This window comes from Portunus trituberculatus, chromosome 39, assembly GCF_017591435.1.
Source record: "Portunus trituberculatus isolate SZX2019 chromosome 39, ASM1759143v1, whole genome shotgun sequence".
Lineage (NCBI taxonomy): Eukaryota > Metazoa > Arthropoda > Malacostraca > Decapoda > Portunidae > Portunus > Portunus trituberculatus.
Genome location: NC_059293.1, coordinates 11,196,004 through 11,210,994, shown reverse-complemented (window position 1 = coordinate 11,210,994; position 14,991 = coordinate 11,196,004). Strand labels below are relative to the sequence as shown.

General features: G+C 38.4%; 1 protein-coding gene across 3 annotated transcripts in view; it reads right to left on the bottom strand.

Moving 5' to 3' along the window:
* Nucleotides 1–3,228: 3,228 nt before the first annotated feature.
* LOC123515472 (septin-4-like) overlaps nucleotides 3,229–14,991 on the bottom strand; it is a 62,262-nt gene continuing 50,499 nt past the window's right edge. For all 3 annotated transcript variants that reach the window (XM_045274068.1, XM_045274070.1, XM_045274067.1), the window contains exons 3-10: nucleotides 11,937–12,116; nucleotides 10,860–10,952; nucleotides 9,927–10,092; nucleotides 9,208–9,358; nucleotides 7,616–7,781; nucleotides 5,910–6,043; nucleotides 5,460–5,561; nucleotides 3,229–4,299 (exon numbers count right to left, since the gene is read on the bottom strand). In XM_045274068.1, coding sequence (XP_045130003.1) covers nucleotides 4,180–4,299; nucleotides 5,460–5,561; nucleotides 5,910–6,043; nucleotides 7,616–7,781; nucleotides 9,208–9,358; nucleotides 9,927–10,092; nucleotides 10,860–10,952; nucleotides 11,937–12,033 — 1,029 coding nt within the window. In that variant the 5' untranslated portion in view covers nucleotides 12,034–12,116 and the 3' untranslated portion in view covers nucleotides 3,229–4,179. The remainder of the gene's footprint in view (nucleotides 4,300–5,459; nucleotides 5,562–5,909; nucleotides 6,044–7,615; nucleotides 7,782–9,207; nucleotides 9,359–9,926; nucleotides 10,093–10,859; nucleotides 10,953–11,936; nucleotides 12,117–14,991) is intronic.

The window sequence follows — 14,991 nt, the reverse complement described above, 5'->3', positions numbered from 1 at the left end:
ATAGTGAAGTATCACTTATTGCAAAGAATTAGTCTTTTGAAGACCAGTTACTGTACACTATAAATACTACAATTTCTTAGACCCATGTATTTCTATTTTTGGTGTTCACTGTTGTCACAGAGATCCTGTGGATCTTCCTGAAGCCACATGACATCCAGACAGCCCTCAGCTCATCAACCAAAATTGTACACACTGCATTCATTGGTGCATGTTCATGCAAAGGAATATGTACACCAAGATCTGTATTATATGATATAAAATAAAAAAAAGTTGACAATGTAATAATATTTACCAACATATGCATAATGACCCAAGTACCTTCTCCTTTCTTTTCTGACCTTCAGGTCAATGCCTATCATAGTGCTGGCTAAAAGCTAGCCTTGACCTTAATGAATGCTCCTTTATTGATAACACTAAGGAACACTGAACTCAAAATACAAAGCAAAGTTCATCTCATGCTGACGTTATTCATTTGTTGCAGATGAATCACACACACACGTTAAGTGGTTCATTAGCAAAATCAACTCACAACTGAGAAGTTTTGGGTTTTAATCCCAGGATTAGCAAGGCAGATGGGTGAGCCTCTTAAAGTTTAAATTCTCTCCACCAGCAGCAAGTAGAAAAGAGATATGATCTTACTATCCCAATTTGTGGTGTGGGTGTCTTAATCCTACCCAAAGATCAGTAACTCTGAGCTCTTTCTGTAGAACGGCTAGCTGTCATGAAACTAATGGAGAGTTAAGTGAATCTCTCTCTCTCTCTCTCTCTCTCTCTCTCTCTCTCACACACACACACATATTCATGATTTTAAGAAAAAGCTGGACATTAGTAGATATGGAGACAGGACAGTACGAGCATAGCTCTTTTCCCGTATGTTACAATTAGGTAAATACAATTAGGTAAATACACACACACACACACACACACACACACACACACACACACACACACACACACACACACACACTTGAAAGAGAGATACACAAATAGGTAAACACACACACACACACACACACACACACACACACACACACACACACACACACATCAAATAACTCTTCTGTGGCTTTGCAAGGCCATGTTAACTCTCCTTAGCTTCTTCTACATCATTACAATACTCCTTGCCACACATCCAAGCATGTTAACATCCCCATTAATTGTCAGAGTCAATCTGAATTCACTGAAAACTTTTCACTTTAATGAGACTGATGTTTTAACAAAATATAAAGGTTCTTAGAGGGCAGCTAACATTTGGATTCATTAACATTATATCACTTCTGGTCAAACTCATATTTTGGTATACACATTCATTTGCATTTTGTGGTTTAAATTATCTTATTCCTAGAGCGAGTACACACTCTCTTCTAATTTAGTCACCAATGCTCCAACATTTTAATTCCTTCACTGGAGCATGGGAAGGCCAATATTGCATCACTGTCAAGGAAGTAAGAGAAGTCTTTTCGGACAGCCATCCCTTGTGAAAACAATGAACAAATACATAACAAACAACTGTAAGTAAAGAATAGAGACAAGACGGGAGACTTAGAACACATCATTGAGCTTCTATGTTGTGGTTGGAAGAGATGGCAGTGATTATCCTGCTGTACATAGCTGAAGAAGTTATTGTTGATGGCAATGCTATGTACTTTTCCCTACAAGGGCATACACACTGGAAAAAAAATATTTCATGAAATGGTGACATGTTCTCCTTAAAATACACTCCAGTTGTGAGTGAATCTGATATGTGAAATTTTGCTGAATATGCATCTGGTGATGATGTGATGAGAGAAATAGCATCAGACAAGATTACAAGGAGCCAATGCAACAAAGCACCATACAAGGCCTGAACCAAGTACACTTACAACATGGGTCCATACCACAAGACTTGAGGAAGAAACAAGCTCTGTACTGTGTTCTTTCAAAGAGATGAAGTTGTGTGTATAAAAAATGCATCTTTTGTGCAAGACACAATTGTAATCATTCAGCTTGTTCAGCAGCAGTGTGTGTGTCACTGTTACTTCATAACGACAATACCACAAATATAAATTTTCCTGCTTTCATTCGCATCACTTCATACATATAACATTAAACTGGGTAGTTTCATACAAAGAATAGTTAATAGATAAATAAATAGATAAAACTAAAAAAACAAAAAGCAGGCTCACCATGGTGTAACACAAATGGCTTCTGTTTCTTCCCCAGCACACCTATGGAATCACACTGTATGTAATGGTGGTACACAAAGAACACACAACAATTATATTTAACAAGACATACAGTTGCTTGGTAGGAAACACACAGCAACGTACCTACTCTTTACGTGTAAAAATTAACTCTTTAGTTATTTAATGAAGCTGTCAATAGATTTTGCATAATTTTTCATCGCTATTAGTCATATGGTTAAAATATCAGATGTTACAAACTTCTACTTTAAAACATACGGAAATTAGTAAATAGTTTTACTTCAATAACTAAGTATGTAGTCTTATTCACAGAAAGATCCTACACCAAGGAATGCTTATTTCTTTCAATAATACTTTTAATGATAAGAATAAAATATTGACAAGTGGTGGAAATACCTCTCAGACAATTTACATCTCAATAATTAAAAAAAAAAAAAAAAATCTAAAAGATAGCAATGAACACTAATGCATTCACAGACACAACAGACTAGTCCAAACACTTGCATCAAGCAGCACTCACAATCACTGCACTAATTGATCTGTGGACTGAAATATAAAAGTAAAGAAAAATGTGCAAATTCATTAAATATACGATGTTTTTGTTTTTTAGTATACTCTCTCTCTCTCTCTCTCTCTCTCTCTCTCTCTCTCTCTCTATGAAGCACACAGGCTAGTTGGGGCTAGGTAAGATCACAGTGATCCTGACCCCCAGAGGATAACACTAACCACAGAATTCCAGGAAGTCACATGCTGACCACAATCCCAGGAGGTTGTGTGTGCTGATCACTGACTCTCAAGAGGCAGCACAGAAGGACCACACATTTAGCTTGTCTTGGTTTGGTGATGCTAATTTGGTAACACTGCAAAGTCAATGGCTGTGTGCATCTGACACAGGCCTTGGCAGCCCGGCCTTCACCTTGGTGCTATCATCTCCCGTGGATCCATTTGTTGTGGTGTTACTGCCTTGCTCTAATTTTTATAACTCCTAATCTTTGGTAAGGTTTTAATGTGTGGCATGGTAATGTTTTGGAAAGCATACTGATAGTGCAATTCTCATTTTATTTTATCATGAAGTATCTTTATACTATTATGATGAAACAAATGAAGATTCAGAATAAAACATGCTTTCCAACAATGATGTACACATACACTCATCCTTTACTCCACTGCCTGCAAAAAGCTTACACCAAAGGGTAATCTCACCTAACAAATGTTGACACATCACAGTGGTGATAATTTTGAGTGTGAGCAATGCAGGGGAAAAATTCACCCACAAAAGCAACCATGACTGACACCTGCAGTGCAAACCTACATAAAAGTGTGGCCAGAAAAGCAATCTCAACATCCACACTTTCACTCATGCCAGAATGAAAGTCTATGATTGAGACCAAGAGAAAATGTGAATGTCAATGAGATGGGATCAGATGCTGCAGTGGAAGAACACTCAAACTGATCACCTAGTCACCAATAGATGTGGTGCAAATCTTCAGCTCCTACATTGTGGAAATTGAGATATTTTAAATACACTTCAATCATATCAGGAAATAATCAATGATCTAGAGGGGGAAAGTACTGTACACCAAAGAATGTTATTAAAATGCACTTACCACTCATTTGTGCAAATACTTAAGATGTAAACTACAACTAATGGATCATGGGGTTGATCTTACACCAACTTTGTCTCTTGGTATCAAGTAATCTTGCGAATGAAAGTGAGAATACATGTACATGTATGCTTTGTCCTGGATACCATGCTTTAAAGGGACCTCTGCCTCTTACAAAGGTAGATTCAATAATGATTGAAAGACTTTCAATTTTAGACCACAAATTACTGTTTTCTATGGTTCCAACTATTCTTGTTTGATGAGGTTATTTAAGCACCAAATAAATGGCAAATGTGTGATCTCACCATACATAAACCATCAAGTCTCAAGTCATACACACACTGACCAGTGAATCCTAAGAAGCCCCACGATGACTACTAAATATCAAGAGGTCACACATTGACCACCGAGTCCCGCTTGCCCGGATCAAGGGCAAGAGAAACAGCAGGTTCCTTGCCAGACTCCTTTAGTTTTTCCTGCATCTGATTCAACATTTCCTGCATGCGGCGGATCTGAAAGAGCACCAGTACCACTATCATTTCTTTGACCATAGTTAGTAGCATAATTACATCCAAAAATCTTTCAAAATAAAAATTCTTGTTATATCAGTAATACATAATGAAAAGTGTTCAGAGTTTCATGTCTTTGTAAAGATATAGTTAGTTTGATTATTTTCTATTCATATAGAGATGGATGCTTGAAAATTCTATGCTCCTCTTACAAAAGAGATAGATGTTGTTTGAAAAATAAATAAACACACACACACACACACACACACACACACATTAAAGAGACCAATGAGGAGAAAGACTTAGGAGTAACCGTGCAAAACACTTTGTCACCGGAGAAACACATTAACAAGATTTTTTGGAAAACTATAACATGCTTCAAAATATTGGCCTTGCGTTCCACTACCTAGATGACGGAATGATGAAGAAGATATTATGTACCTTAATAAGACCCCAGTTAGAATATGCAGCTTGTGTCTGGTCACCGCATATGAAGAAAAATGTGAAGAAGGTAGAAAGGGTACAGAGGCTGGCAACAAGGATGGTACCAGGACTCAGGGAGTTAGACTATGAGGAAAGACTGAGGAAGCTGGGGCTGACCACATTAGAAGAGAGAAGAACAAGAGGAGACATGATAACTATGTATAAATTGGTGAACAAGATTGACATACTGGACAGAGAGTTGATAAAGGTGACCACAAGTAATCATCTCTGAGGACATGGAAAAAAGCTAATAAAAGACATCTGTCTAAATGACGTGAGAAAATACAGTTTCCCGCATCGTAGCATTGATAAGTGGAATAAACTGAGCAGTGATGTCGTTGATGCAGTGTGTGTCAATCAGATGAAAGAGAGATATGACAGGAATGGACAAGGAGACAGGACACAGAGAGTTTAGCTAGGGCCCTGTAATACACAAATAGGTAAATACACATTTTTAAACCATTAAAATCTACAATGCTATTTGTAATCTTGCAAGGGCACTATAAAAGTTTCACTAACAAGCATCTGTACACAACTAAAAACCACAACTAACAATTTCATTTGTTGAATGACATGACATGGACCTGAGTAGATTTTGGCATTTAATAGAGAAATAAATAAAATAATGATTTGCACACATAAGTTTCTGCTTGTCCAACATCACTAAAAACAAAACCCACCTCCTCATCTTTCTGCTGAAGGAGTCTGTCTGCATCACCCACTGTGTCGAAGTTGGCAGCACTCTCCCTCTTCAGTTTGTTTCTCTCTTTCAAGGCCACCTGCTGTAAAGTCATAAAGCAAAGTTGAATTTTATGTGTACACTTGTTTATACACAAGGGTGTTGTGCTGCCAGAGCTTGCAGGAGTGTTGGAGAAGCATTCTGGCAAAGAACTCTGGCAGCTGGTGTTGAAAGAAAATGTGACATACTCATGTGAGTGACTTCACTAAAGATAGAGAAATGAAATTGAAAATACATATATGTATTACAGAAACTTTTACAAAATTGGACTTCAGAAGATGAGGAGTTTTGTTCAGCACCAACACAGCAGAAGACACCACAAAAAATAAGAGACCATCACACTGAGGAACAAACATCTGGATGAAAAGTAAGATAAAACTAGCAAACAAACCTGCATCTGGGATATGCACTGAGCACGGAAGTTTTCATAGTGGATGTCTTGAGTTACTTCCTTCATGTCCTGCATGTGGGTGGAAATGAGCATTGTGCGCAACTTCACAAAGTCACAGTGGGCCGTGTTTTCCACTGAAACAAAACACAAGCACCTCCATTAGTTACAACACTACTGAGCCAGGTACATATAGATGGATAATGAGACAAGCAAATGGAAACTAAAAACATATGAAACACTGAAAAAAACTACATATAATAATAGTTTGAGCAGCTCTTATGGCAAGAACAGTACATAGAGGCAACCCCCCTTTAACGAACGGGTTACGTTCCTAAAACAACATTCATTGCGTGAATTTTCGTTAAGCGAACCAATTATAACAAGTTTGATCCCTAACTTGAACTTCCATTGAGAGTAAACAAAGTGAGAGTGCATCATAGTACAGTGAAAGGTTTAATGAAAGTAAAAAATATGAAGTTAAATAAACATTTAAGCAGTTTAATTAAGACCAAGTCATTATAATGTACACTAATGTATGTATGTAAGCAACTTTAAAATGCTGATGATCTTAAATTTATGAAGGGAGGGAGAGTGGAGCAGGAAAGACGCTAGCCAGCAACCTGTGGAATGCAAACAAATGGTGCATCATTGTACCGCATACAAAACTTATGTACCACATTTCCACAAGGCTTTCCATTTTATCCATTGCAGAGCCACGAGTTCGAGTGGTTCTTTTATCTCGCAAGGAAGATACAGTCTCACCAGCCTTCTTAATAGAGTCTGCTGACTTGAAAATAGTAGAGAAATTAGACAGAGTCAAGCCATAGTGGCGAGCAATGCTATTAGTTTCCTCGCCTCTTTCATGTCTGTGAATATTATCCAGCTTCATTTCGAGAATAAGAGACTTCTTGGTCTTCTTAGCAATACTAGGTGACATTGCAGGGCGTTTTGGTGGCATGTTGAGCGAGGAAAGACGAGCTGCTGCTGGACACTGTTATTGTTTTGAACTAAGAGCGGGGAAGGGTAGGGGAGTGAGTGGTGCGCGTTTTGTCCACAAGAGGCGCTGGTGTATTCAAAAGCCTGTCGGCTTGCGTGATAGGGTAGGGCTTTCAAACTTGGAAATAATTACCTGGATAAAATTTCGTTAAAGCGAATTTGATGTTTGTTATACGAGCAGATGATAGTTAAAGGAAACGTTCGTTGTAGCGAAATTTCGTTATGTAAACGTTCATTAATTGGGGGTTGCCTGTACTACATACGACATTAAGTAGTGGCTCTCAAGATGATGAGGCTGCTCCAATTACTTGTTTAAGTCAAATAAAGAAGAATGTTTGGTAGAGAAATCAATGGTAAGGATTGACTATTGTTTTATTATTGCCATATGTAACTCAAAGCAAGCATAATAGACTTTCATTATGGTCAACTACTTCAAAGGTGTCTGCTCTCAAAAAAAAAAAATTTTACACACCCAAAAAATATTCTCAATCACATTCTTTTCCTGGTTCATAACACCTTTCAAAATCACGAAGATAAGCTAATGGACTATGACAGTTATTAATACAGATCCTGTACCATGCAGTACCTATATGATAAAAGTTCACTGCCTAAATATATTACTAATGCATACCTAGCATAAATAAACAGTTTTATGATGCAGAGTAACCTGAAGGAAAGTTTAATCATCCTTCACATCATATAGGCACTACCTTCTACAATCCCCCAAGGGTACTGCCGTCCCCTCATCTTCTTCCCTGCAACTTCAATGACACAATTTGATCCTATGACAGCAAATGGGATGGAGGCCTTCAGTTCTCTGTCTTGTTGCTTGAAGTCTTCATCCTCATCTGAGTCACATTCTGGGAACTGGTAGATCTGCAAAGATGAGAACATCCTATCTAACAATCTGATGGATGTTTTATTTTGTGGAACGAGTTATTCACAACAGGAAAATATCCTTTCAGAAACTAACATATAAAGAGCACATGAAAATTAAGGAAGCTGCATGTAACAAGCCATCAGTCTATAAAAGGCAGTCATTGCTGTCATTGCTTTTCAGAACACACACATATAGATGCTTTTCCTTCCTCTCACACCTTCCTTGCCTCTCAAACTAAACTTCACTTCTATAATCTACTCCTCTGACCAAAGTGACATGAGATCTTATCTGCAATAGTCCATGTCAAGCAATCTATTCATTTACAAAATTTGCATCCCCACAAGGAGAATCCCTATGAAAGAAATATCCGATGAACACACAAACACAAACACACACACACACACACACACACACACACACACACACAAATGGGTGAAAGTAATAGAAAGCCTACGTGAGAGTACAAAATGGGAGAAGAGGTTATAATGAAAAAGAAGGAAGAGAAGGACCTGGGAGTGATTATACAAGACACCCTGACCCCAGAAAGGCACATAAATAGGATATTTTCTTTAACATATAAGGCAATATCAAATATTAGGGTGCCATTTAACATTAAAAAGTTTAGTTTTCCACATAGGACAGTGGACATCTGGAACAGATTGAATGATGAGATTGTAACAGCAGAATGTGTGCACAATTTTAAGGAAAATTTGGGTAAAATTAAATATGGAGACAGGTCACTATGACTCCCCCTCGAACCCTGTAATATATAACTAAGTAAGTACACACACACACACACACACACACACACACACACACACACACACACACACACCCGGTAGCTCAGTAGTTAGAGTGCTGGCTTCACAAGCCAGAGGACCGGGGTTCGATTCCCCGACCGGGTGGAGATATTTGGGTGTGTCTCCTTTCACGTGTAGCCCCTGTTCACCTAGCAGTGAGTAGGTACGGGATGTAAATCGAGGAGTTGTGACCCTGTTGTCCCGGTGTGTGGTGTGTGCCTGGTCTCAGGCCTATCTGAAGATCGGAAATAATGAGCTCTGAGCTCGTTCAGTAGGGTAACGTCTGGCTGTCTCGTCAGAGACTGCAGCAGATCAAACAGTGAAACACACACACACACACACACACACACACACACACACACACACACAAATACATAACACACACACACACACACACACACACACACACACACACACACACACACACACACACACACACACACACACACACACACACACAAACACACACACATTCCTTACAAATACATAACTAAATTAAAACCAATCCTTACAAAGGGAAAAATAACCCAAGATAATGATTGCAGAAGAATACACAAGTGATCACTGAAACACAAAGGTAAAGAAAACAACAAACTGATAGAAAAAAAAGAATTCCAAATACCTTAATCTTATGTGTCTCAATATCATTCATTATGTTGGACTTGAGCTTGTTGATCTCCGGCTTGGTGAGAGTGTCGGACTTGGCAATGACCGGCACGATGTTCACCTTCCTGTGCAGCCGCCGCATGAACTCAACGTCCATCTGCCGGAGCCTGGGAGAGGAGGGAGTGTGAGGATTGTTCTTAAGGCAGGGGTGGTCATGGTACATACATGAGAGTGGAGGGAGAGCTTGAGGAGAAACTAGCAAGGATTGCTATAGAAATGAGAGTGAAGTTAAAGTGTGATGTCACCATATTTATTTAATACTGTAATGAACTCAATGTCCATCTACAGCAGTATGGGAGAAGGGTGAGTGAGAGGTTATTTCGGGGTGGGAGTTAGGATGTAGGGAGAGCTTACAGAGAATTTACAAGTGATTGCTATAGACATGACACTGAAGTTAATGTGTGACGTCAGCATACTTATTCAATGCTGTTACGGAAGGCTATATAAGGATGAGGAATGCTAAAAAAGGAATTACAGGCACAGCATTAAAGACTGGGAGAATGATAAGCTGTAATATATAGCACCTCAACATTTAAATTCCTATAAACTTAGAGACATTTCTGTAATTCAGGAACAGGCACTTCAGTAAGCTCTTTTTACATATAATTTGCTAGCTTTGATCAGTGGCTGTCTTACATAAAAAAGGAAAGAAAAATACATCATCTGTCCACTCACCCATGGCCATAAGGAGGGACAAAATAGAGGCAGCAGTGTACACGGTGGTCCTGGATGTTCTTACGATTCAGGCCGGACTCATCCTGGAAGAACTTGTTGAACTGCTCATCCACATATCGCTCCACAGTCTTCCAGCCTTCCTCACAGTTGACAGCATCGCCAAACCCTGCAAGAAGTTATTATTTACTGGTTTGCCTAGTTTTACATTGATCTAACCTGCTCATAATGCGATGATTCTCGGGGTTTGTAAGGAGACTACCAATAGATCTTATCAGTCAAAGTGCAAGGGGCAGGCTACTGAACAATTTTTGTATAAATAATGAGGTAAATGTGTGAATATCGCAAATTTGCATTAGGGAAACAAGACAAAAACTGCGCAGGTGTGGGAAGGAAATTGTTATGTAAGGCTGCGCTCAGCCACCACCGGCACGTAATGCGATAAATAACAAACCACTTCCAAGAGAAAGCAAAAAAGTGTATAAAGAAGGATAGCGCATGAGTACTACAGACAAATGCTGGAATGAATGTAGCTCAGTCAAGAAGAAAGGGGAAAAAGAGAAAGAACATGAGAAAGAGAAGGTAGTGAGTCATCTTGAAGTGGTCATCTGGAAAGAATGGGAGTGAATTAAGTGGGGATCTGTAAGAGTCAGTCAAGCTGGTGCTGTGTGTGAGAAGGATCCCTGTAAAATGAGAAGATAATGCCAGAGTACTTCAGGGAGAGAAGAGAAGAATGAGAAGACTGGAGTATGATACAAGAATGAAGTACATCTATTATGGACTAGACCAAGTGGATCCTTCTCTTCTACATACCATTTTAAAGGGAGTTCCAAGTAATACATATCAGAATCACAGAACAAATTAATCCCCTCACTTCCTCCTACACTTTTACTGTCCTCCATGACTGCAAGCACTGCGCCACACAGCCACACTTACCTGGCGTGTCCACAACAGTCAGCCGCAGCTTGACGCCTCGCTCCTCAATCTCTATAGTCTTCTTTTCTATAGAGACTGTCTTCTCCACCAAAGCTGCAGGAGCAGAGGGAGCATTTAGAGAAAACAAAACAAAGTAATGTGGATGGTTACAATTAGCATGATAAGTGATACTTGAAAAGGATTATCAGTGAAGGGTTTGATTCATTAGGATGTAGACATAAATTGGCTGGGAACTCTGAACAGCATGGAAGAATGCTGAAGAAAAAACACCTGCCACTGACTGGCAGACTTTCTTCACCTTGTACTTGGTCATCATGTGAATAAATATTGTAATCAGATGAACCGCTTTATATATTTCCTTACATATATTGATCAACAGCATCATTAGACAGGAATATGTATTACCCAATATACAATTGCAGTACTAATGTTTGGTGTACTGTAAAAAATTACAGTGTATGTACATGTATTCTTTCAATCAATAAAGTTTTTTTTTTATTCTTATTTTTTTTAAGGAAATTATAGTTTTTTCACACTTAAAATGATTTTTTAAGAAACTGGAAAAATTTTAAATTAAAGATTTCCTCTCAAAACTACAATGCTGAATCATGAAAAGTAGTAGAAGAATATCAATATGAAAAGTATACAGTCTATCAATTGATAAAGCATTTTTGTTTTGTGATTGAACAACTGAGTGAGTGAGTCAGCCACTTGTGTTAATTGGCCTTCTTTCAAGTGTCCTCATTGTTGATTTATAACCTGTTTCATGTTCTTGAAATGTTCATGCCTGAACTGGCGTTTGTACAGGTCACTCTGTGCAGTGATCAAGAAGACCCAAATTCAAAACAACACATTAAAATATAAATTCTTAAATACCATTATCTAAACTGATGTAGTACCTGAATTATGAACTTTCTAAGAAAAAAAAATTACAACTCTATGTAAAAGCCCATAGCGGCTCTCTACTTTGAGATAATTTTTTTCACTACTATTTTGTACATTTTCAGTAGTAAAATAATAATACCACCACCACCACCACCACTACCACCACAACAATAACAACTCAGGCATACTCACACTCCCCCGTGGGCACTTTCCTCTCTTTGTACAAATCGGTGAGGAAAAGGCTGTTGATGAGCGTGGACTTGCCCAGGCCAGACTCCCCCACCACCATCAGCGTGAAGTCAAACCCGCGCTTCACACTTTTTCGGTGCACCTGTTCCGGCAAGGTGGCGAACCGATGAACTCCTGCGCATTCTGACGAAGGAAGGGGAAAAATAGTAGTTAGTTTTGTCATTAGAATCGCTACTCAGTTACTTTACTCTCCTTTTCTTTAAGCATAGAAAACAAAGATACATAAACATTAAATACTTGTAATTTTACCTTAACAAGTCAATCTCTCTCTCTCTCTCTCTCTCTCTCTCTCTCTCTCTATTTAAACTATGTGGGCTTTACACGGGAATTTATGGGCTAAAGGGGATATTTTTTGGGGTACCTCCTATCTCAAAGCCCATCCGCTAGGAAGCTGTTGCCCAGAATGAGGAAGCCCAACCTACACTCGGACCGTGGACAGAATTCGAACCCGTGCGCTTGGAGACCCCTCGGACCTCAAAGCTCGCATGGTTCCACTGTACCACGTCTCTCTCTCTCTCTCTCTCTCTCTCTCTCTCTCTCTCTCTCTCTCTCTCTCAATACGACAAAAAAATAAATAAATAAAAAAAAGTTACTATCGTGTCTAAGTCGTCGCTAAATCTTGCAATCATCCAGCAAGTCACAACAGACTCCTACCACGCACGTCATCACTCAGCACCTGTGGAGCTTACGTAACATTTAGACATTTAAAAAGATACACATTCTCAACTTGCACGTAACATCTCCACTACATAAAAAAATAAAATAATTATATATATATATATATATATATATATATATATATATATATATATATATATATATATTTTTTTTTTTTTTTTTTTCGTTCTGCAGACATATTATGACTTCTACTTTATTTGCAAAAGAAACACTTTTAAGAATGCCACTGATTATCGCTGTAACTTTGAAAATGGTCTTGAGAGAGCAAAACGTTTCAGAAAAGATTCAAGTTGAAATTTCATGATTTTTAAGACTGTTTACGGTTCTTTTGACAAATCATAAGATTTCCACATTTATCCACAGGAGAAACACCCTTCAGAATCCGATCCATTATGTCACCTTTGAAACAAACATTGTGAGAGAGCAAAACGTCTAAGAAATGGTTCTAGTTGAAGTTTCACGGCATTTAACTGTTTTAAAAGTTGTTGAGACAAATTGACAAGATTCCCACATTCATCAACAGAAAGACTTCAGAATGCGACTAACCTTTGAAAAATAAACATAGAGAGAGTAAAACGTTTTCATAAAAGTCTGTAGTTGAAATTTTACGGTTTTTTTTCTTTTAGTTATTTTCACAGTTTGTGACAAATAAACAATGATTAACAGGAGAAACACTCTTCAGAATCCGAGTAATCATCAGTGTCACCTTTGAACAACAGTTGTGATGAGAGAGCAAAGAGTTTCAGAACACGGACGTAACAAAAACAACAGTAGTAGAAGTAACACGTCCTTGCTTTGCCCAATAGGGAAGAAAGGCATTAAGGAGCATCTGGTGACCTTGCCGCTTCGTACTGACCATGGATTATGGACCTTAGGAGTATAGTTATGTAGGGCTTACTAATTCCAGTGCAGCAGTACAGTTATAAGGAAGATTACATAAAAGAGCTCCAGGTCCTGTATTCTCAAACACTTCTGTGCTTTACCTCCGCTATTTCAAAAGACTTTATCTAAATTTACATGAGTTTTTTAAGATGTTTTTACAGAGTGACAAGATTTCTACATTATGAACTGGAGGCTCTTGAAAACCCCGTTAGTCATTGCTGTGGCCTTGGAAAATAGTGGTGGTGAGAGGGCATAGCGTTCCTGAATACTCACCCAGGACTGAGATAAGAAGAGGAATGTGAGAAGGAACAAATAGATACAAACTGCGGCCAACAAGACAAACAGCTACAAAGATATTGGATTCGCGTGTTTTTGTGTGTTCGCTCTTCTTCCATTTTTTTTTTTTTCCATTTCCCTTATTCATCCGTCTTCTTTTCTTGCTTCTTGTTTCTTCTTTTTTTTCTGCGTCAGGTTGCCACAAGAGCATAGAACAAGATGCGAGAGGAAAATAAGGAATATAATAGTACATACAAGATAAATTGACGGTGATAAAATATAAAATAAATGAGGTGAATGAAAATTAGGAATAAATACACATGGAAATCGAGCACAACATAAAATAAATAAATGAAATATAAAAAAAAGAGGGAGAAGAAATAAGAAGAAAAAGTGAATACACGAACGGCAAATAAAAAAATGAAAAACGAAACAAAAAAAGAAAAAAAAATGTGTCCCAAACTTGAATACAATAATAAATAGATAAATAAAAAAAAAGTTTGGAAAAATAAATTCAAGCAACACACTCAAAAATAATTTCTGCAACACACACAATACAATACGGAGTAACTATCAAAACTGCCAAGAAACAGACATTTCAATAATACTAATAGCTATCAATTAAATTCTACACGACAGAGAGAGAGAGAGAGAGAGAGAGAGAGAGAGAGAGAGAGAGAGCGATTAAAGGGGAAGGGAATGAAGCTGAGGATTAAAAACAGAAAAATAGATATAAAGGACATAGACGAGGGAACAAAACAAAAGAGGGGAAGGAAAAGAGGAAAAGAGAGGAAACAGGGGAGGCGAAGAGAGGAAACAGGGGAGGAGAGGTGAGAACGAGGGAAGGGAAATAGAACAAGGGACGTTCAAGCACAGATGAGAGAGAGAGAGAGAGAGAGAGAGAGAGAGAGAGAGAGAGAGAAAGAAAGAGAGAATGCTTTAAGAGAGATTATTTATTCCCTCCTTCTCGCCTCTTTCCTTCGTTCCACCTGCTCTCTCTCTCTCTCTCTCTCTCTCTCTCTCTCTCTCTCTCTCTTGTCACCTGCTTCAACCAGTTGGATGGGAGTGTAACATAAGCTATGTGGGAGACACACACACACACACACACACACACACACACACACACACACACACACACACACACACACACAAATATTTGCGT